Raw genomic sequence first — 23567 nt, 5'->3', positions numbered from 1 at the left:
GAAATAAAAATACCCATCACAGGTAACCAGAGCCCATTCAGATGCCTTAAAACGTCTTGTTTTGTGGGACAGACAAAAATAAAACGTGATTTACTGGCCTCATTCTCTTACGACTTCAGTGTGTCCAATGTCCTGCCATCTAAATTTGTCGAGATGAAAGCCGAACCCCTCACTGCTCCCAAGACTCTCAGCAACTGAATCAACAGTAGCGTGCCAAACTGCCATTTGACTGAGCTCGTCCTCCTTATAGCCAACAAAAACCTGTTTTAAGAGGTCACAGTGACCTTTGACTACCACATTTTAATAATTTCCTCCTTGAGTCCAGGATGAATTTGTGCTTAATTTGAAGAAATGTTCCAGGAGTTCCTGAGATGACAGCACGCACGTACGCACGCACGTACGTAAGTACGTACGTACTAAAAGACGTATGGACGGACAGGCAACCCAAAAACATAATGTCTCCGTCATGAAAACAACTATCCGAATGGCATTTATATGCGACTCAGATCTAGTGGGTCTACTTGTCATACCGTGCGAGTCAAGAGTACCCATCATGCCGAGAGGCCGCCCGGAGCTCCAAAGTCTCATTTTCCACAATGACAGAATTAAGTCAACAAGGTGTCAGTCCACCAAACATGAAAGCATGTACGGGAGACAAACATATTTCACGGCTTCACTAATAAATTTCTGAAGGCCAACACCAATAGCAAAAGATTGTTTATTGTCAATAATCTTTATATATGACGACCATGACACTAACTGCCGAGGAAATCGAATAATTCAAAAGTCAACTGTAAAAAAAAGGAATATATATATATATATAATTTAATGGTTTTACTGACAGATTGTATGTAGCTGAGGTCACTCAAAAGCCTTAATTACAGCAAAAGAGAAATGCATGACAATATCTCAAAAGAAGGGCCAAAATAGTACTGACATATTAGTAAATAATAAAAATGTTGCTCGACCAGGTTGTATATTTGTGTATTAAAAAAGCAGAGGATAGAAGTTAAGTCAGTGGTTGACACTTGTGAATCCGATACATCTATAAAAGGGATTGATTTAAAATTCTAAAGACTCTTGTTAAAAAGGGGAGCTCGAGTTATTTGGAGTTTAACCTTCATCCAGTTGAGATCAATTAAACTACTGCAGTTTTAGTCACTAATACAAACTTTTTTCTTTAGACCACCATCGGTGCACAACTGTTGGCATTTCCCCCGGCACACAATTTCTCAGACTTTCCAAATTCCTCATGATTCAACTGTTTTCACAGGAGCAATTCTCCTGGTGATGAGTAAACTGATTTTTCACATGAAAATCTGTAGAAAGCCCCTTTAAAGAAAGGACTGCCTGCATGAAAATAAGGAGGACATAAAGAAGTGTTTTCAAACCGTCCCGCTTTTTGTTGCTTTTCCAAGTACAGAAAGAAAACTTTCACAATCGCTGCTGTGACAAATGCTCCTCCGGGATCAGGAGTGTCCCTGATCCAGTGTTTAAGTGTCCCATTGGACCTCGAACAACATGCATATTTTCAGAACCTCCCTTGGCAAGAGACATTAGTTCTGGCGCTGTCCAACGGCCAACGGTCTCACACTCAGTGAAAGCAGCCAAGCAGGCCTCTGAGTTGGGGATAACATTCCTGTTTTATTCCGAGCAGATGAATCACATCTTCACACATGTAGAGAACGAGAACAGTGAGACATTCTTCTGCTGAAACATACAAATCAAACAAGACTTCGACAGCCAAGTTTGCTGCAAAAAAAAACAACTGTCTGGGCTGTTCGATGATACGTCCACGAGAAGTCCGAGAATTCAGATTCAGGTTTTCATTTGGACACAACCCTTTTCTAAATGTAGAGTTCAATTAACTTTTATATTAAAGTAATACAGTAGTTTTACATCCTGGGAAATAATCTCACGCGCTTTCTTGCTGAGAGTTAAGGCCTTTTCACACCCAGGGGATATTAGTGGCACGTCAATATCTTTTTTTTCAAACTGCTGATTTTGTGAGAACTTTCACACAGAACTGGAATAATATACGTAACATTTCCGGAGCGAGGTTGATTTTTCTTGAACTTTCACACAGTGAATAAAAAGACATCAATCAACCCATGAAGTCGCAAGGAAAGGGTTGAGTTGCATGAAACAACAACACGGCGGCTCCACAGCCCGAACCAAGACAGAAAACTGTATTACTCCTTTCAACCTCGACAAAGGCAGCGCAGACCTATTCCACTTCTTACTTACTTTTCATATAAAAAGCCCTGGACATATAATGTTCGCGGATGATTTTGGTGTTGTTTATTCATACAACCAAATCACCAAAGTTAGGGGGATTCAACGTCTGGGGACCACAAGTGTGTGAACATTTGTGACAATCCAGCCAAAAGTTGTCGAGATATTTCAGTCTGGACTGAATGTGAGTGTGGCAAAAAAAAACATTCAGATGACATAATCCTTCATAAACCTCTGGACATTCCTCCTCACCAAAAGTAAATGTACTAGCAGCTCTTGCACACTTCACTCACTCATGAAAACCTGAATGCCAAACCCTGACCCCGCGATAACCCTGAGAGTGACCCCCCCCACGGGGGAGCGAGCAGCTGCCCTCAGCTCCCCCGTCTGATCAAACTCCAGCTCAGAGAAGTGGGTGAGAGAGAGAGAGAGAGAGACTGCTGCTGACCAACAGCAACTACTGAAGTTAACTTTCCCGCTCTTTTTTCAATCCAGCCAGTTCCCATTGGAAGCGGTCTGTGCCGACGGATCCACCCAACATAAAGACGGTCAATCAGCAACCTCTTTGAGTATTTTTTCATTAAAAAACATTACATGGTTCCAGATGTGAAGATGTTCTGCTTTTTCTAAGAGTTACTTTAATTATTTCGAGATTTAGATAGTTGGTTAGACAAGCGAACATTGTGTGTCAGTTATTAATATGAATTCATATTGAAAATCATTCGTTTCAGTTTTCTACAGATTAATTTTTAAAACTGAGCTCCATTTCAACCAACAATGCAACAGTAAAATCCTTTTACATTAATGTAAGACAATTAAACTAATGATATAATATATTTAGTATTGTTTAATTTACTATAATATCATTCATTAATTGTATTCAGTTCAAACACGTTCTAAAAGGGATATTTATCCGAAACGGCAATACAAACCAAACTGTGGGCTTGTGAGCCATGAGCAAATACACATCTCAACGTGACTTACAAGATGATAAAAGGCTCTTTGCCACTGAAGTCTATGTGTTCAACAGTCTGAAAGAAAGAAATGGTTTCCATATATAACTTGTCCGGCTCTGGGATTTTGTGCAGCAGACAAATGGCAAAACATCTGGATTATCTCATTTTAGCATGTGCTCAGACAGATTAATTTAAGGGTACGTGACCCAAGTAAATTCTGAGTTATTAGCCGAATGTTGAGGCAGAATTGCACATGCTTCAACTCCACAATTATAAACCACTAATGTGACAGAAGGTTTCTCTCCTGCAACGGCGGAGTTGGATCTTTGAGGGTTGTCTTTCGTGTCTCAGCCTTTCTACCAATATTTCAAAGCTTTGAGTACGGGTCACAATATCGCCTTTCTTTCCGAGGTCAGGCAGCTGGACAGATTTCAATACTGAAGACAGTCATGAAAGAGCCAAAGTGTCTTAAAGCAACGCCTCCCACACACAACTGAGAAATGTTGATCTTCCCCGGTTGCCTTTATAACAAGTATCTTCACAGAGCATTTCCAGCTGTTTAGATTATCGTTATTTTGTTCGTTGCCGAGGGATTTGATCGTTGTTGCATCATGGGTATCAGCCAAACAGTGGACTCATCTAGGAATGAGTGGGTGATTAGTAACTGCCTGGCCTGAGGAGCAGTGCAACAATTAGTTATAAAACATTTAATGCCACATTTAAAAGGATAAGGCTGATAATATACTATACACTTCTATACGTGTTGTTGGTGTATCCAAAGCCTGGTGTAAAAACAACTTAAATAATGCAGAAGAAATTTAGAGGTTAGTTTAATAAATACCAATTGTTTCTCACATTAATAAATACGAATAATTGGTACATTCCAGTCCTATTTTAAACTAACCTCTTTAGAGGGCAATAACATCATTGGGAGTTACTATCAGACTTTTAAGCACAAGACTTTTTTGAAGTGTTGACAACAGTATTTCTTCTTGCAGGGCTTTGAATTTCCCCATGAACTGTCCGACATGGGAAGGGTTAACAAGTCAAACAACCTGGCGTCTGACTGCTGATGTTCTCTCTTCAAACTGGGAATTTAATTCTGCATTGAAGGATACACATTTTAAGTGGTGTGGTCTTTTAGCAGTTTTCTACACACCCATTCTTTTCCCCGAAAGCCTCTGGGGAGCTTTGTGGTTCGAGCTCTATTAGCTGGTAATACACCCACAATCTGTACAAAACACTACACCAGATACATGAGATTATACAGATCAGTGCGCCACAAGTGATGACGATCAGTCCAGACAATGAGATAAATCTTCTGTGTATAATAAGAACAAAATAGTCTGAGAGGACAGACGTTTCTATGAATGCAACCGTCAATTTCAGCGTACAGTATTTACAGTGAATTTGGCAGCTGCCATGTGTTGCTCCCTTCCTGAACTTCCTGCTGTCAGCACAGTTCTTGGATGCTGGAATGCATGAAAAAAGACAATGAATGGGAATATGGCCAGCCGAGTCCTGCGCAACCGTGAGTTGATGTGGGGTCGGCGGTGAAGTCGTTCTGGAAACTACGACTCACACTTTGATATCAAGATTTTTTTTCCTACCATAAAACAGGATCTTTCTGCTCTTCTTAAGGGTAGTATAGAAAGGATTTACATGGAAAAGTACAACAAAACTAGCTGGATATTTATTTATTCAAACAAAGGATAAACAGATTTTAACAATAGCTTAATCAATAAAGTAATTTAGCAAGAAAATTGCAAATTCTTGTTCAATGTGTCACAACTTTGGCGATGATCAGAATCAGAATCAGAATCAGAATCAGAAACAGGTTTATTGCCAAAGAATGAATGTTTTCACAAACAAACGAGGAATTTTTTTTGGTGGAAGGTGCAACATTTGGACATGACAAACAACAATCAACGCAAGGAGGGAGGGGGAGTGGGAGGAAGAGGGAGGAGGAGGAAGAGGAAGGAGCGGGAAGAAGGAGGAGAGATTGTGCCAAAGATAAGAGACATAACATTGGATAACAACTCTACATTATCATCTCGGTAACAATATCAAGGTGTTTGGTTTAAATACACGTGGGATTCTCTTCATATCACTTAGCTCTGTATGTATCATCTGGACAACGTTTCACAATAATTCATGAAAATGTTGTCGAGGCATTTCAGATAAAAACTAAAACGTCAACCTCCTTTTGTTGCAAGATGAAATGTCATGATATCAGGAGGAAGTCAGTAGGAATCATCCTCTGGAAAACATGAATGTATGTGTAAAATGTTTGCATCAAATAGTTATTGAGATGAAACAACTTAGCTTCCGGTTTTGTTTTCTTTTTGAATGTCGAAACAATCCGGACTGAGAGGGCCTCCGGTTAAAAAGGTCTTATGATGGTTAAATTTGGCACAGAGGAGGTCTTTAATGTCGGCTGGATTTGGGCTTTTGGACCAACCAGCTGGGTGTATTCAGCATGCATAATGCAATGCCAACTCCATCCATCCCCCATCAGCTAGGGTGGCAGTGGGGGTGTCATGCATTTAGGCCAGCACAGCCCAAGGGGAAATGACACTTCAGTCAGGGAGCCAACAAAGACGGTCATGTAGATTAACCCTTTCAGCATGGCAAAAGTGGCGTTGACACCACTAATAATTGAATTGGTGCGGTCTGCGGGTGCTTCCTGTGCACCATCACAAGGGAAACAGACCTGAATGGTCAGCCTGAAATAATTTGTTTATTATCACATAGGACGCAAGAGGATGTGTTGGACATCCCAAATAGCATTGTCGGAGTTGGGTGGGGAGAGAGACTGATCGGCACCGAGAAAGGCCAGAGAAAGGTCAGGATATGAGGTCTCGGCTGGCGGTGCAGGTTTATGTTAACTCAGGGTGGTCCGAGATGACGGCAACACCCAAATATTTCAATGAAGATATTTGGGACGTATGAGGGAACACACACACACACATACAGAGAGGATCCAGAAGAGGCCTCGGCTGTGAGAAGCAGCCTGGACAATGTTCCATTGAAGAGGAAGACAATAAAACCGACAGACGTGAAGCCTTTTTCCAGGCAGCACACCAGACTGGCAGAAGTAGAAAGCGGCGAGTAGAATGTGCCGCCACTCACAGTAAGCCAAGCCTACAGTGTAACCCCCCCCCCCCCCCTGACATTTTGGTGAAATAGCAGAAATCCCTCTGTGAAAATCCCTACACAGGCGTGATGTGGTGGGGCTGAGCTGGGAGTCTTCCCAGCATTTTTGTGGGCTAAACATGCAGCTTGGCTTACACTAGAAGGGCATACCAGACGTGTGAAGCATTCAGCTCTTTCCTGTCTGAAAGCTTGAGCGATGGTTGCTCGTCGAAAACAAAAGCTCAGGCTGCTTCCACGTGAATTCCGCCAACATCCTTTTCGCTCTGAACAAGCTCAAAATAATGAAATCTTCCAAGTTCTGTTTTACACATGATCCTAAATGTAAAACAACTGCCTTGGAGATGCATTCCAGAGAGCTGATTCATGGTTTGGATTAGCATGTGGAGCTGGTGCTTGCTCAGACATCATGTGGATGTCACAGTCAGTGCGTTTACATGATGGTATCATATCTTTGGGGGATCTGCTGTTATCCCAATATACATGGCAGTGAGTAATTCAATCATTGGAAAAAATGCATCACATCCCCGATAGGGGGCGGGCGTTTTTTCATTACAACGTGGTGATACAGCCATTTCCGCTTGACCTCTTCACCACCACCAACAACAACAGAAAGATGGGGAAAGAGAGAGCGGGTGCTACATCTCTCTACTATTCTTCCATGGTGTTAATAGGAGTTGGCTGAATGATTGGCTGAATTGAGAGAAGATTGCGGAGAGAGAGAAACAAGAACGGAGGAGAATTTAATTTTTCTCTTCGACTTTCGACTTCCGAGGAGGGAGGAGGGAGGGAGAGGAGGAGGCATGCATGCATCGCAGAAAAAAAAGTCAGAAAAAATTCAATCAGTTATATCATGAGAGTCGAATTATCAACTGGATCGGGACCGGAGCTATCCAGGGGTGTCGGACCGACCGTCGACCGCCGCATAGTCGAACTAAGGTGTTTACATGAAACGGATAATTCGATTTCAGTCCGACTAAGCCAATAATTCGATTGCATGTAACCGCACTGACTGTCACTTCAGCTGACTGAAAGAGTCAAAGGGAAGAGGGTATAGGTGTCATTTCCATCAGGGTTTCCCCCAGGTGTTTCCTCTGAGCTGAAGTCAGCAACACGCCCCCGACGTCACACTCAGGCTCTTTTCCATTGACCTGCGACCCCTTTCTCATCAGTCCATGGATCTGAATGTTGATGCTAACCGGACCCCAACGCTGTCAGCGAGGAAGCACAACAAGCCAGGGAGGACACTCGGAAAACAGGGACCCCAGAGCCTGAACTTTTTATTGCTAAACCTGAGATGGGACATTTAAATGTGGATAGAAGTGAGGAAGACGCCAACCGGCATTCTTTGCCAATTTTCCTTGGTCAATCCTAAAACTTTGCCATGACAGAGCTGGAGCAGAGCTGAGAGAAGTGAAGCATGGAACAGCTGGCTGCTCTCAGTTACCAATGCAGAAACATGGCACTAAAAATGACTCTCTGGAGAATTACAGCTACAGCAGTTATGCCGGACTCAAGAGTGAGAAAAGAAAAGAGCAGGATAATACAGTTTTGTGAGAGAAAATAGGAAACAGAGTCGGGGATCATTGATCTCTTCGCCGAAAACCGCACTCTCCAGGGAGAACCACAACAAACAAACAATGAGAAAACAATGAGAACAACTGAAACATCAAACGCTTAGAATGTGTGCTAAAAAGGAGACCCCAAATGATGATTTGATTATCGATCTGTCCTTTATCCAAGCCATTAATTGACTAAATGTTCGACCAAAGAACTAGCTCGACCCAAAAGTACTCCTCAATACAATAGGATAAAAAAAGAAATTACAGAAATGTCAAAGTAACTAATCTTGTGGGCCATCATTTAGGTTTTACTTAACGCTGGAAGTTGTTCATGGGATTTATGTTGTGACTCAGGTCTGGGTGTCATAACAGGGAGAGTCAGCATCCTCCTCGCACACATCGTCTCTCCAGGGTTTTGCCCTTTACTCTGAACCTGCTGTTAAAATTTCAGCATACTGACGCATTTCCTGGCCTGTCCCTAGACCCGGTTCTGGCCCAGCCACGACCAGAAGTCTGCCCCCGCACACAGAGGAAGGCAAAGGAGGACCGAGAAGGGGAGAGTATGAGGCAGGGAGCGAGAGCGATGGAGCAAATCAAAAACAGATGCTTGTACACGTGTGATTCAATATTTAAAAGCTTCGTAGAGCCGGAGCTAAGGGTGCTTGTGGAGCCCAATGATTTTACCTTTTACTTCCACTTCACTTACAGTATTTGTGTTTGACGTAGAGGTCTTTTTATATGACCTCAGGTGACGACAATAACACAGTTGCAATATTCACTTTCATCAACATGTAGCATGGGGCTGATGTTGATCCACCTGGATACGACCCAGCCACTTCCCCCTCATGAGATCATGGCTTTCCAAGACGCCTGATAATCAGGGGAGAAGTTTCACAGCGAGGTCCGTTCGTCATAACGTTCGTTATTTTATTTTTAAGAATGTCGTGGTATAAGACGCAGTGCACGTCATACTGCCTGCTGTCTGTGGGTCTGTCTGCTGACAAATGACGCACAGCGATGACCAAAGAGCCAAACCCAGCCGCTGTCTCACTGAGAGGACACTGCCCCTCACATGGTTTTGACCGGAGGGCAAATCTCCTCCAGCACAGTCTTAGAAACCCAACTGACAGGCGGGCCACGAGTCACAGCCGTTATGTGCTGAGGAAATTGGGTATTTTCCAATTAGTGTTCCATCTAGAATGTAAAAAGCAACCGGTGTAATGCAGTCCAGGCCAACCACGCTGCTACCCTAATGAGGAAACCCGATACAGATTCATCTGATTTCCAAAGCATGAACGGCCGAGTAATGTTTCGAGGTCACGCACTCATTACGAGCACATTTCAAACAAACTAGGCCTTCAAGTCAGTTGAAGCAAGAGAAATTGGAGTTTTTGTCCGTGAAATGTGTTTGTGCAGTCTCTGTTGAATTGTCCGAAACAGACAATTTACCAAGTGGACAGACCTAAGATGTAAAAGTTAAGCTGCCTTTCTGTATATTTTCTGATTAGCCTCTGAAAATCAAGTTCACAAATCAAACCTCACCAGAAACGCCGGTTGTTTCTTTTATTCTATCCTCTTTTTTTCTCTTTGTTCATTTAAGAAGAAGTTTCCTAAAACCCTACGATAAAACAACATTTTTGGCTCAAGCTGAAACAATTTTAACTTGCATGGAAGCGTCTCTGCATCTATTAGGTCTTTGAATGCAACTGCGCTGCTTCTAAAATTAACTTTGCGTTCCGCCAGGTTACAGCCGGCGTTCCATCAGCTTAGTTTAGCACAAAGACTGGAAACAGAGGGGAACAGCTAGCCTGGCTTGTTCAAAGCCGACGAAATCCACCTCCCAAATGTCTTGAAAGCACCCAAACAACACATTTAGTGTCAAAACAACAACTATCTTTAATGTACCGGACTATATAACGGACATGTCTTGATAAAACACATGATGGGGTTTGGCCAATTTGGAGCCTGACTCTTACACATCACGGGGAAAATGGATTTACTCTTGTAAACAGAAAGAGGCAACCGATACATCTACAGCCACACAGCATTCTGAGATCAGATGTTTGGTACTCTCCATAACCATAATTTAATGTGCTGCAGAAAACAAATGCTGATTTGTGAGCGATTTTGTTCACTGAAGTAAACCCAAAAGACTATCAGTGTTAACAATCTGCTCAGTGTGTCGCAGTGTGTGTGTGTGTGTGTGTGTGAGATACTTCCCTCACTGGCCCAGCTCTTGTTTTCCTGTGGTCTCATCTGTGGTTTGTGTGATAGGAATACTAATGCCCAGTTACTACAACTCGTCCATCATTTCGGGCTCAGGATGTTGCCATAGTGCTGATTCAATGTCTACATGCGCAACCTGTGGCAACACTGGATGGCCGATTTGAAAGAGAGAAATTGAGCTCTGGCTATCAGATTTCATCGCACTTAATAAACTGTTCACACTCTTGCCGTTTGTGCGCTGACTGATGGAGGTCTTTGTCACCTCTGTGCGACAGAAGCCGATTAGCAGCCTTCAGCATGCAGCACCCTGCTTTCCATGGCTCTTTGTGTGACCAGTGTGTGAAACGTCTCGCTATTCATGAAGATGAGATGAGAGGGACAGCCAGGGCTCAAGCAGCGAACCCCCTCCTTCAACACAAAAGGCTCTCGGATGACATCATCTCTGCATCCCAAAGCATCTCACCAGGAATTAATCCCCATTTACACAAATCAGCAATTAACTGGATATGCAGTATATGTGTGTGTGTATATATATATATACATATATGATGGTGATGACAAAAAATACCGATGACTGCCAACTGTATCGGAAACTACGAAGTGTCTGGAGTACTGAATGAGTGAACATGGGAAATAATTTGGACACAACCACAGTTTTCACCCAACAAGCATTATTTGACTCCATCAGAAGTGATAGATGACCAGGGGACTCTCCAAATCTGGCAATCCAAAATTCACACTCTTTGAGCCGTGATTGGCCAGGGTTTCAACTTTTCTCTTTTCGTCTTACAATTATTTCTGTCACTTTTCCTGTGAATTAACGAGTGCAAAACTATTAACATCATCCAAGAGAAACTGTCTGGGACATTTTCAGTGAAACTTAAGTTTAAGTGTCTTACTGTGTGCTGTGAGTTATTCCCAATAAAATGGAATATTTGAGCAGAGTACAAACTTTTAATAGAGGGAATTAGATCAAATATTTAGCATTTGACTGGACCAATAAAAAGAGGGCAGGCTGATACCGAGTTAAAGAGGAATGGGGCTCTACACACACTCCCTTTGTCTCTGAAAGTAGAAGATTTATTTTTAAAGGGTACCTGTAGTGCAAAACAATATGTAGCCAGATCAAAAGATAATGTGTTTCTAAAGGTTATTCATGCACTGACGGTCCAGTATTCAATAACAATACGTAGTTTAGGCTGTTCAAAGTCCTCAACTCCGACATGCGACATTGCACTGGAGCTTGAATATGTCGCGGGTGGTGTGACGTCAGATCGTTGATAGATCGACAGCCAGCCACAGCGGATGTGTTCAGATACCAATGTAAACAACGTCGAGCGCTCGCAAACAAATGCTGAGAGATTGAGAATATGGACGATGAAAGATTGTCTGATTCAGCAACTGGATACTTGTTTGAACCTTTAAAAGCAGACTATCCCCATTTAGTGAATTGTGACAGCGATGATAGCGATGATTCTGATGAAGTTGATGCGAAGGACCGCGGTCCAGATGCTTCACCGTGCGGGCCGTGCACGCAAGTCGGCGGACGTTTGGTGCAGTTGTGGGAAATGTGTGCCACAAAAAACAGACAGAGAGTGCATTTGTTGTAAAGAGCACGAACTTATGTCCGATGATATAGTGTCATTAGACCTCATCTGCTTCACACAAAAGCGTGAGCTTGATAGCTACATCGCGCATAAGCCAGCGCTGGAGATGTCTTTCATTGATGCAATGATCGGCCGACATGTTCGGGGGTGCTAGTGACTTTTTCTTTGCTCCGTCCTTCCCGATGCGCGCAAACCGGGTGTCGGGAGCTCCGCGGCACACGAGACGGCGGGCAGAGGACTGTTAACGCAACACGTAGAGACAGAAATGACATGCTTCTGCTGTAATGTGGCGCTATAGAGAAAGTGACAGGGGGGCAGGCCAATTTTTTTTAATGTCATGCGATCTACCAATACTACGCCGCGATCGACTGGCAGGTCGCCGCGATCGACGTATTGAGCACCCCTGATATAGATTGTGTAATTCTTGAGGCCACCGATCTATCCCAAGAAGCAACGCGTGTAGAAGTGGCTCCGGATTGGCTGAATTCCTTTCAACGACTCTACGTCATAGTTAGCTTTGAGCTGGAGTAAATAACTAGCAAAATGGCAGCGCCCACGGACTTGGAATGTTGACAAAGAAATGTAAATCCTCGGGCTATGCGTGACTTGTTGACAATAGCGGCGGGGTAAATATGATTTATTTGATGCGCCGAATGGATGTAGCACGTTGTTGTTTTGCACTACAGGTACCCTTTAACTAGCATATTTGGCTTTACTAGAAAAAAAAGGTGATTGGAATGTGATATGGGAATACAGAGTAGTGGATTCTTTTGTAAATTTGTTTGTATATGTTGTTCAATAAGATCACAATTTGACCGGTTAATATGTGTTTCATTTAATCTCAACTTCTAATGAAATTGCATTTCTCGCTATAACAGCTGGTTTTCACTCTGCCTTTATATGTGGACGTGTTGTGGTCATGCAACACATCATACAAACTGGTTCTGATCACGCATTACACAACACCAGGAGCCATCCCTGAAGGCGCTGACAGCAAGTATTTAAAAATAAATGTGATAATATTGGACATGCCCGGTGTTCTGGAGGGCCAGTAGGGTGCCGGTACAACCAAATGTACTGCTCAACCAGAACTAGAAGTGCAACAAAAACATAAATCAGACTGAGCACATTCATCCCTCCGGACAACACCTAAACCCTTTTGCACACCATGTATCATTCGGATCAATATAGGATCCGCTTCTGCCAGAACTGCTACCGTATTAATCGTTGAGCAGGACAAACACAAGAGTGGTCTCAATCGACCTTTCTGTCCCGCAAATACAAAAGTTGTCTTTGCCTCCTGAGTTCTAACCACAGACTGTTTAGGTCTAACCCTGAAGACGTGTGCATCCGCTTGTCGCACATTGACTTTGTTTTCTCCGAAGACATACAATCAGTTACCAGTTTATCAGGTAGGCTTACACCTTTCAACCGCTTTGCTGACAGGTGTTTCTATTATTTAGTCCACCTTATCAATGAGGATAAATAAATTGTCTACAAACTACACCCTCCAAAATGGTCATTAAGTTGCATCCTCAACACCCCTCGTAAACAGTTAAAGCAGAACATTCCAACGGTCCTGAATGAGGATTTGATAGAGACTGCATTAGTTTTAACTAGGTGTGCCTAATAAAATGGCAACCGAGTGTGTATCCTTCAAACACTCTGATAATCTGTGTGGCAAAAGCCCTTCATCCGATCTCATTTTAAAGAGATGAAAGCCTTTCCAGCTCACGGCGCAGCACCTTCCCAGTGGGAGACCAACGACGCTGTGATTCAGAAATCATATTGCCCCATGTATCATGAGATCCGTTTGCAGTCCTTCACATCAGGATGACACCAAATTGGACGTTAATCCTCCAGGTGTGACACCTCGCCGTCCATAGAGGTTGCGCAGGAGAATGTGGGCCAATCCCTGATTAGAGAAGCGCAGCCATCAAACTCCACACCGAGGCTTTAATCCGTCACTTTCCATACCTGGAGTTGTTGGCTGCGGGGCACGTTTAACAAGATGGTGGGAATGCCCACAGGCCTTCGCCACTGCACGTTTCTCATTAAATCAAGTACACGGATGGAGATTAAAATAGCGGAATAAACTCACAAGCATGGGGGAGATGGTCGTAGAGTTAAGTGAGTCTGATGCGGACGTCACGTTAAATCAATGCTAAACAGGCTTTATGGGTAAACTTAAAAGAGCAACATAACACGTGTCTTGATGGTGTGTGATTGAGACCAGCTGGATATCAGCAATGTGTGTGTTGTTGTTTTTTTATCATAATAATGCTGCAAGCCCCACCCCACCCCCTTATGGAAAAGGTCCAAGTCCTGTTGGGAGGAGCCCTCTTGGCTGAACGACACAGATTCAAGATGGAAGGAGGTCAGTCTGAAGCAGAGCAGAAGCAACAAGATTATCAGGAGAAATTCCTTCCATCTCCATTCAGCTGGAGATGCAGATCTTCCAGGAACACAAGAAACCTCCTCCAACCTCCCAAAGGTCACAAAGACGAACCGAAATGAACCAGGATGCTTGGAATGAAACGAGACTCGGAGCATTCAAGGGCTCACTTCAGATTAGTCCTTGGTGCCATTATGAATCTAGCATGCAGCCAACAGTGGCCGCCTGTGAGAAACGATCGTGGATAGAAAAGCATAAAAGTAATATAGCGTATATGACTCTTTTGAACAACAGAGAGCAGACGGGACAAACGAAAAAGCACAAAATTCAGTCGAAGTCTCATTTTAATGCAAAGATGTGTTAGACAGCAGGAATGTAGCAGATCACAACCGGAAACTGAAAGCGGTGCTCTCTTGATTTTGAAGTAAAAATGAAATCTAAATAAGGACCAATCTAATTTTGATGCAAATGAAGGGAAATCAGAGGCGTTTATTTTTTGAAGAATGTTGTCATAAATAATAGTGAGTGACCTCAGTAAGGATACAAATAATTGTGATTATGTCTTTTTACATAACCATGCAGCCTATGTGTAGGACTACATGAGCATGGGCAGACTCTAATATGAAACCAGAGGCAGTAAAAGGTAGATTAAATTGCATTAAGTTATTAATTTTATGTAATTCCACTATAAGATATGTTGCCTTGCTCACAGTGAGGGAAACAGATGGGAGTACATCTTGTAATATATATTTTTAGCCAAATTAGTTCCACAATGAACAGTGTGCAAAAAGGTGCTAGAACGCAACTCAAAAGCAGTTAAAGTTAAACCGAGGACAAATGTTATTCGTTTCCAGCATCTCATTCTGAATACGGAAACTCACCTTTACAAGTTTTCAGAGCCGAGCGGGGAATAAAGGGAAAAAAAGACTTTTCTTTACTGAAATACATATAAGCGGATTCCAGTTCAACTCACTTTATATACGTCACCATTTTATACATAATATTGCATACATTTAACATATGATACTATTGTATAGCAACATCAGAAAAACTGCATTCCGTTGTCTAAGAACCTTCAAAAACAAAGTTAAATCAGATAAAATTCTAAAAAGTTTGTATTTCTTTCAGCTATATCACCCAACTAACCCTTGGACTCTGCATGCAGTTCTGCTGTACACATTATCTATTGACTGTGAAACCTACGGACTCAATATTTTTATTATTTACTCATATTCCCACTCAGCAACCGCAGTAAATTGATATCTCGATCTGCATTCCTTCATAACGTGCAACTCCTGGAATTTGACGTGGACCGCCCCTCACCCTGTCATCTGACTTAGTGTCACAAATCCATCCATCCAGTCATTCTCTCACAGACACAAGCAGTGAGCGCCATAGGTCACTTGGATTCTCTGCCTGTCCGGGCTCTCTGCGCCGACTCAATGACAAACCCCATCACCATGAAGGCCTCGCCTCAGTTCTCCACCCCCCAGCTGTCCACATGGAAGGGAGGGAGGATCATCCGGGCTGTTTGCCCCCCGGGCCTTTCAGACGCAGAGAAAAGAGTCCGTCTTTCAGCGGAAGTCAGAAGCTCTCTGGACAATAGTTATATTCTGCTGGAGGACGGCTCGGACACATGGACGCACCAGCAAGGACGCTAAAAACCACACCAAACCTCTGAAAGGGGCATTCATGAAAAATAAAAAAGGCATTCACTGAAGTTAAAGTGGGAACTAAATTCCTGCGTTAGCTACAAATGAGAGTGTGCCTCTTTAAGACTAAAGCACTAACGGTAGCTCCAAAGTCTGAGAGAAAGGTTGATCACCAAAAACTGTATCTCTTTTGTAGAAATACACAACAATAAAATCTTCTATAAGGAATATTTTGATGGCAGGCAAGTAAATAACAACACAATCAGCTTTTTGCCAAACAAAAACAATCAAATAACAGTGCAAATGACATTCACAAAGCTATTCGACCATCCCACATGCCGTGCAGATAGAGGATATTGAATGAAAGGCGGGGTTACTCCAGGACTTGAAATTAAATTGATTATTTCCATCGTAGACTTTCCTAATAACGGCTTTTCCTAACCTGGAAGTGCAAATGTGTGCAAAACGGAGGAAGCTATTGCCGCTTTGCTTATTAGCTACAATGTACCATGATATCATATTATTATATAAAACAAAAGGGGAGTGGTTTGCAGACAGCTATGAGACAAGATAAGTCATGTGACCTCATCATCTTGTCAACTAACTGACCATTCACACAATCGGGAGCATTGAGAGCTTTGCACGGGGGCACGGCGTGCAATGGTGAACAAAGTGCCAGCGGAAAGTAAACACAACAGTCGAGAGGAAACACCGAGGGGGCGGTTTTGACTGACAAACGAGTCGTCAGCATCACATATGAAATTAAAAACAAATTCACACTGGCGTCATAAATAATGTGTTTTAAAGTGCTCAAAGTTATCTCAATTCCAGGCCCATTTAAAAACATATACTTCACATGAACTACAACAGAAGAAACGGGTTGCCACACCTCAATATTACCCTCTAGCAGTACGCGAGTGCGACCTCAAATTAGCACGTCAGTGGGGAGAAACCCGCTCAAACGTTGCGTGTTGCCACTGTTGTGCCGGGACAAACACACAAGTTCCTGCAGCCGTGTAATCATCACAGACCACTTTCTCCAAAAACAGATGTGGAGAGCATCATTGGTTGCAATGTTACATCTGTCCAAGTCGCGGTATCCATAGAGACTAAACAAAGATTCAATTCGTGCAGGAAGTCTTCGGTCCCGAGCAGGGCGAAAGATTCATCACGTTGGCATGGAACTGGAGGAGGGAATTTATTTCCTGCGTTTATTTTACATATGTGGGAAGCGCCATGTCATGCTAATCCTCACAGTGAAACACCTTCTTTTTATTAGAATTTTTCTGTGCTCTGGGTGTGCCGCTTCCTTCCAGTCACCCACCTTCAGGGTCGTTACATAACGCAACATAACGCTGCGTTTAGCTCCACAAAGGAAACCAATTGAATGCTCTGTGAAAAACCCACTTACAGGCTTCAGTGGCTTCAACAAAGTGCGTTTACTCTTCGTCTCTTTTGACAAAGTAAAGGCAGTTAAACATCCTGGGAAGCAGATGAAACCCTCTTAACATAAAGTGGTATAAGCGCACAATGACTGAACATGGAGCGTAGAGGAGCATCTCTCAAGCCAGTGAGACGGGCGGGATACTTTCATTCCACACGCACAGCTCCCACCAGATTAGAGATATCTTTATCGAACTATTCAGGAGACAAAAAAACAAGCAGTGAAATAATCTGGCATGCAACTTGAAGCCTCCTTTCTCAGCACATGAAACGGGGAAGGAGAAGGTTAGTGCAAATACCCCTCACTCAGCGTTTCCCGACATGCGTCTCTCTCCAACCCAGATGGCCGTCATTCAGGTGCTGCTGCCAAGTCTGGAAGTCTTTGATTTATTTGGGAGCAGAGATTTCATCTCCAGGAGCCCTCACACAAGTGCACTCTTCTCAAGTACACGTTTTAGGATATTTACAGTTATGCTACTTTATACTTCTACTCCAATACATTTCAGAAGATACATATTGTACTTTTAGTCCACTAAGTTTATTTGATACTTATCAGATAAAGATTTTATATAATAATATTTGATAATCTTATCCAAGCAAATGCATTTTTTTCAAGATAAAACCATGCTCATCACAATAAAGCCATGTCTAATTGGGGTAGGGCTGGGCGATAATTCATTATGTTAAGGTATCCTCTTTCAAGGAAATTGCATCGTGATGAAATCATATACAGTACAGAGATATCCTGATACACAAATACTTTGTCTAAATTGGTAATAGGCACAGACTAACTCAACATTCTCAGAAAATTAAGTTAACTTAGGTTCTTAATTAAATTCGAAGAAACTCTCTACTTTAATTTGTCAAATCTTTAATTCACACAAGAGTATAACAAACGTGGTTATTTTTCATCATCTTACATAGTAAATTACTTAAAATATAAAAGTATGGTTAACAGAGTTGCATGAGATACTGTTTGTTATATTAAAAAACAAATCATGTCACTAGTATAGATGAAACATGCTTACTGTATTCAGTACTGATAATGTGTCTACAGTACTTTTACTTTAGTGTTGAATGAAGGAAATATGTTTTGGTGTATCATGAGCAATTTTGCTTTAGTTAAGGATACAAATATCAATTAGTCAACTGCTAAAATCCCAAACATTCGTCAGTTAAAGCTTTGCCTATCGAGCATTTCCTGTCTTTATTTGGTCTTTGTGAAAGTAAATCGAATAGCTTTGGGTTTTAGACTGTTACTCAGACTATTGTCTGACTAATTGTGAGGTGAATGTTCCTCTTGTGACATGTTATAGATTTTATTGACCAGACAAGTAAGTGATGAATCAATAATGAAAGACAAATAATGTGTTGCAGCTCCAGTTTGAACTGCATCTTTTGAGCAGGAGCTCATCTATAAAAGGAAAACCAAGACAGTAAACCATCTCCATCCATGATTCTGGATAAAGACGATGTTCTCCTCGACACCATTTTATATGTCAAGTGGATGCTGAAGATTTTTTTTAAAGAAAGAAACGACGGCAGCACAAGAGAAGAAGCAAAAGAAAATGAACCAACAGAAAACACTGCATCTCTCTCTACTGCCCATGTGACAACTCATATGGCTGCATTGCTCATCATCGTGCAAGAGATGACTGGCATGCAGGCTAAAATTACTCGGACTGATGTTCCAGAGCTGGAGACCAATTAAAAATCAGACACCATTTATTGGATCATGTGTATGGAAATCCCTCTGAGATTGAAGTCCAACAGGCAACATATGAAAGAAGACGCGTGGAAAAGATAGACCTCGCATCTCATGCAATGTCTGGGATCAATAATGTGCATTAACCCAAACGGAAACACCAGTAAATCGTAGCAAAGTCGTGTATGCGAATACATTGTGGCATTCAACAATTTAAAACGAGCACATTGGCGTTCAGTGTCACGCTCTTACCTAAAACGGGGTGAATCTTTGATACATTCTTCAAAATCCACCGTCATTTTGGACTGGAGGTTAAACTTTTAAACGCAGTTAAAATAAGGATTTCATGTCCCGCGTGTACACGTGAAGGTCGAAAGAGATGTTAGTATCCGAGACAGCGACCTAATTCTCCCGCCGTCTCTCGCTCCAGCAGCGGCTCAGTCTGACGATCCCGAGCTGCCTCGCTCAGTCCTGGACCCTGTGATGCCTTCACGTGCTCTTTGTAAACTCGGATCTTTCATTTGCGACGTACTACGCAGAAGCTGAAGCCGACCAATTCAATTAATCTTTTTGTGGGCTAGGTAACATTAACTTCGGAATTATGAGTGCGATTTGAAGGTACTTGTACTTTACACTAAATACGTTTATTTCACGAAATTTCAAAATGACAAATTAACAAGTTTATACTGTACATGAAGGCTTAACATAAAATGACTCATGCAGACTGGCATTTTTCAGAATTATATATATATATCATATAATAATAGAGATAGCTCTTTGCAGATAAATGTTTTGATGCCACGATGAAACAGTCAACTTGTACAGTAGCCTAAAATGTAAAAGTATTAACAGTACTTTAAATGTACCTAAAGTATAAATGGTAATCATAGGCCTACCCAGTATGCGGTATAGATTCACTCAAAGTTGTGTAGACTTGTATAGGTATGCAGTATTATATTAGATACATTATCATGAAAATTGCATTTGAATGTTGTAGATGACTACTTCGACAGAATTGCAGTGTATGAATTCATAAAGCTGTGCATGTATATAACAGAAATCAAATAAATAAAGTCAAAAGTAGCATACAATTAAGTATCTGAAGATTACACTTAAGCACATTACTTGAGTAAATGTGTTGTTATACTTATCCACTACTTATTAAAGCAGATTCTGTCATTTAACAGCTGCACCGTGTTATGTTGCACACCACTCGTAAAACTTTAAGATTTCCGAAAGCACATGAAGGCAACACATGTTCATCCCTCTGCATTTCAAGATTCAAGATGTTTTATTTGTCACATACACACATAAGAATGAGAAGTTCATTCTTATTTGGATGAATATGATATGAGCAATAATCACATGTAGGTAGCTTTAAAATATGTTTCTTCCTCCGATTCAGTCTTTTTTTTCTTTTTTCTATTAAAACAGCTGAAACAAGGTTTCAGTAACTACAGGTACAAATATGTCAGTTTGCTTTGCTGATTTTCAAGGAAGAGACTAAAGTAATCTTAATTTTTCAGCTATATACTCATTAGAGAAGTGTGATGAAGATACTTTATACTCTCTGGTGTGTTGGAAAAGCAGTGACTAACCGACGCCCACGATGGCTTCACTTTTGGTAGTCAAATTCACCCCTCATCTTTTTCATGTTATGTATGTTATGTTTTCTACATGAAATCATCTTGTTATACTGCTGGTAAAGCCGGTAAAATCTGTTTAAAAGCCTGTCTCTGTGAAACTGATTGCTTGATTCTTAAACACTTTAAAGAAACCATCAACACTTCAGAGGGTTGCTTTATCTATCTACTTTCCCATGCAGCTTTTAAATTAGGCTATCTTAGTGCATCAATTTCCTACAGCAAGGCTATTATTAATACACATGAAATGGGAAAGCTTGGAGAAAGAGCTCCTGCTCGGGATTTCACTGCAGGTTTTCATAGAGCGTCATTGTTCCTTCCGATCCCAGCTTTAAAAAAACGCGGCTCAGGCCAAGAATGGGGATGATCTCATCCACTCAGCAGTCTGCAGAGGTGTCTGACATAACTGAAAAATACAGACTTCATCAGCCAGTTGTGTAAAAATCAAGGGACGGCATTGGTCAACCACTTTGGTCCAGACAAAAACATCAAAATATCTATTGGATAGATTACCTGTTACAGAGACATCCACAGTTCCTGGATGTAAGCTGCTGGCGCTCTACTTACTTTTCCTCTAGTGCCACAAGGAGGTTGATTTAGTTCTGGGATAAATATGTCTCAACAACAGACAACAACCATGGAAATGGGTGCACACGTTCATGGTCTCCTCAGGATGAATTGCAATGAATTCAGTGATCCTCTGACATTTTATCAGGTGAAAATATTGTCCAATGTTGCCCCAATGGTTTGCTTCAGTTTGGCCTACTTTGTGTATAGTGCTGATTTGCAAACATTACCATGGCGACACACTGAACTGATATGGTGACCATCAATTCCACCATAAGCGTGAGATTATAAACTATACAATGACTATCACAGTTATCCAGAAGATAAAACAAGTGCTCCACCAATATGGCGGCTGTTTTATCTTTACTGCTGTAGGGACTAAAACAGCATTTCAGTCTTTTCCTCCACACTTATGCTAAGCTAAGTTAGCCTGATGCTAACTCATAGTCAACAGCCAGGTATGACAATGTGGTATCAAATTACTAAATCTAAATCTAAATTTCAACGAGAAAGGGCACAACTGTATGATGATGATGACGATGACGATGATGATGATGATGAACGAAATCAGGCGCTTGACAGCAAGATGATTTACAGCGGAGACGACCGAGCGATCATATCAGACTGTTCGCCTCCTGCTGCTTTTGTTTTCTGTGTGGCGTCAAACCGGTTATGAGAAATGAGCGGAAGGGAGCTGTCGGCTCCCATTTTCGCTCCCTCTCAGGGAAGACACAAGCACTGCTGCAGTGTGGAATCACAGCGAGAGATGTGTGGGTCTCTGGGAGGATGACCTACTTTTGCTCCCGTCTTCGGGCTGCTGGAGAGAGCTGCGTGTTGCACTGCCGAGCACACAGCTCGTAATGTCATCCCTTCTGACTGAAGGTGCAACGCTCCACAAGACACTATACCAACGAGGCGTGTACAGATGTGCAGGAATGTTCTGTATGACGCACATTATGTCTTCCAAGCACCGATTTACAGGAAAATATATTCCCAGGTTTTTTTTTAATCAATTGTAATCTTGCCACAGTACTGCTGTCCTCCCTCTCGTGCACTTAGGAGGTGGATGGGAGGAAAAAGAACATACAAGCATGATCGTCGCAGTGTTGTAGTATTTGTGAGATACTGTGCCTTTGACAGAGCTCTGCAGACATCTCTGCAGTTGAATGGGAAAATGGATACCACTCTTCTGTAACGTAAATATGAAGCTACCATCAGCAGCTGTTGGCTGAGCTTAGTACAAAGACTGGAAGCTGATCTAGCCTGGCTTTATCCAAAGGTATCAAAATCCACCAAGCAGGTCCTCTAATAGCTCATGAATTGACAAGTCCAATCTTGTTTGTGTAAAAACAAAAGAAAACCATTTTACGTGGGGTGGACAAACTGTCAAGCAATCAGTGGGGACTCTAAAAATGGTCAGATACGTAACAAAAAAGACCTGCAAGTTTTCATCTTTACACTTCAGTTTTTATACGGTTTAGACAAACAAGATGTTAGCCAGTGATCTTTAGAGTATAGTGCTTTGTTGTGGTTCCCAGTGTGGGGGGTGAGAACCCAACAGAGGGTCACAAGCTCATGAATTGGCTCAGAAAACATCAAAACACAATTTCTGCTACACCGAATAATGTTTCCTTTAAGCTTTGCTTTAAAAGAAAAGAAAAAATTCCACTGCCTCTAAAATATTCATAAACAAAAATAACTTAGATTGAATTGGTCATAACCAGTAGACGTATCACAGACTTATGCAAACAGTGACAAGGGGTTACTCGAGGCAAAGCTTGTGTCAGAGCAAAACCGTTGGGAACGGTCAATCTAAAGGATGGGCATGTAGGGATGATAATAATACTCGTTTTAATAAATGATATTCCCGTTCTGCATACTGGGTCACATACAAAAGCCCATGACACATGACCTTTCTGAGTTTGAAACCCCCCATTTCACCAGAAACTGTTTGCAGTCATGTTAACATCACTGCTGACTTATTTAGCAGCGGAGCGAATGTCTCCAGCGCTGAGCGCCTCTCCTGGGAGAGTCACAACTTCCAGCATCGGTTCCACTGCATCAGCAGAATAACTTGGTGGGTAGAGGAAGTCCATGCTTTTAATTCAGCAATATGTTTGAATGGTTCTCTAAAAAGTAGATGATGTTACAAAAATGCAGAACCTATTATTCCCCCTTGACACGTACATGGTGTTCAATATGAAAGAAAACCAAATAGTTCATTAAAGGAATAGTTTCAAATGTTTGGGAAATACTTAAAATCTTTTTCTTTCTGAGCCATGACCAGAATGATACATTTATATAAATATTATGAACGAAAGCCAGCATGCGGTTAGCTTAGCTTAGCATAAACAATGGAAGTAGGGGAAACAGCTAACCTGGAAAGATTACGTTAGCTTCATATTCCGCATCCAGGCACAGGG

The 23567-nt window shown here is 41.9% G+C and overlaps 1 protein-coding gene across 4 annotated transcripts in view; it reads right to left on the bottom strand.

Moving 5' to 3' along the window:
* acap3a (ArfGAP with coiled-coil, ankyrin repeat and PH domains 3a) overlaps positions 1-19364 on the bottom strand; it is a 58173-nt gene extending 38809 nt beyond the window's left edge. For all 4 annotated transcript variants that reach the window (XM_056424017.1, XM_056424018.1, XM_056424019.1 and 1 more), the window contains exon 1: positions 19187-19364. In XM_056424017.1, the coding sequence (XP_056279992.1) occupies positions 19187-19233 (47 nt within the window). In that variant the 5' untranslated portion in view covers positions 19234-19364. The remainder of the gene's footprint in view (positions 1-19186) is intronic.
* Positions 19365-23567: the final 4203 nt, after the last annotated feature.

The sequence above is a fragment of the Pseudoliparis swirei genome, chromosome 9, assembly GCF_029220125.1.
Source record: "Pseudoliparis swirei isolate HS2019 ecotype Mariana Trench chromosome 9, NWPU_hadal_v1, whole genome shotgun sequence".
Taxonomy (NCBI): Eukaryota; Metazoa; Chordata; class Actinopteri; order Perciformes; family Liparidae; genus Pseudoliparis; species Pseudoliparis swirei.
The sequence above is the reverse complement of the archived record's forward strand: the minus strand, read 5'-3'. Positions and strand labels throughout refer to the sequence as shown.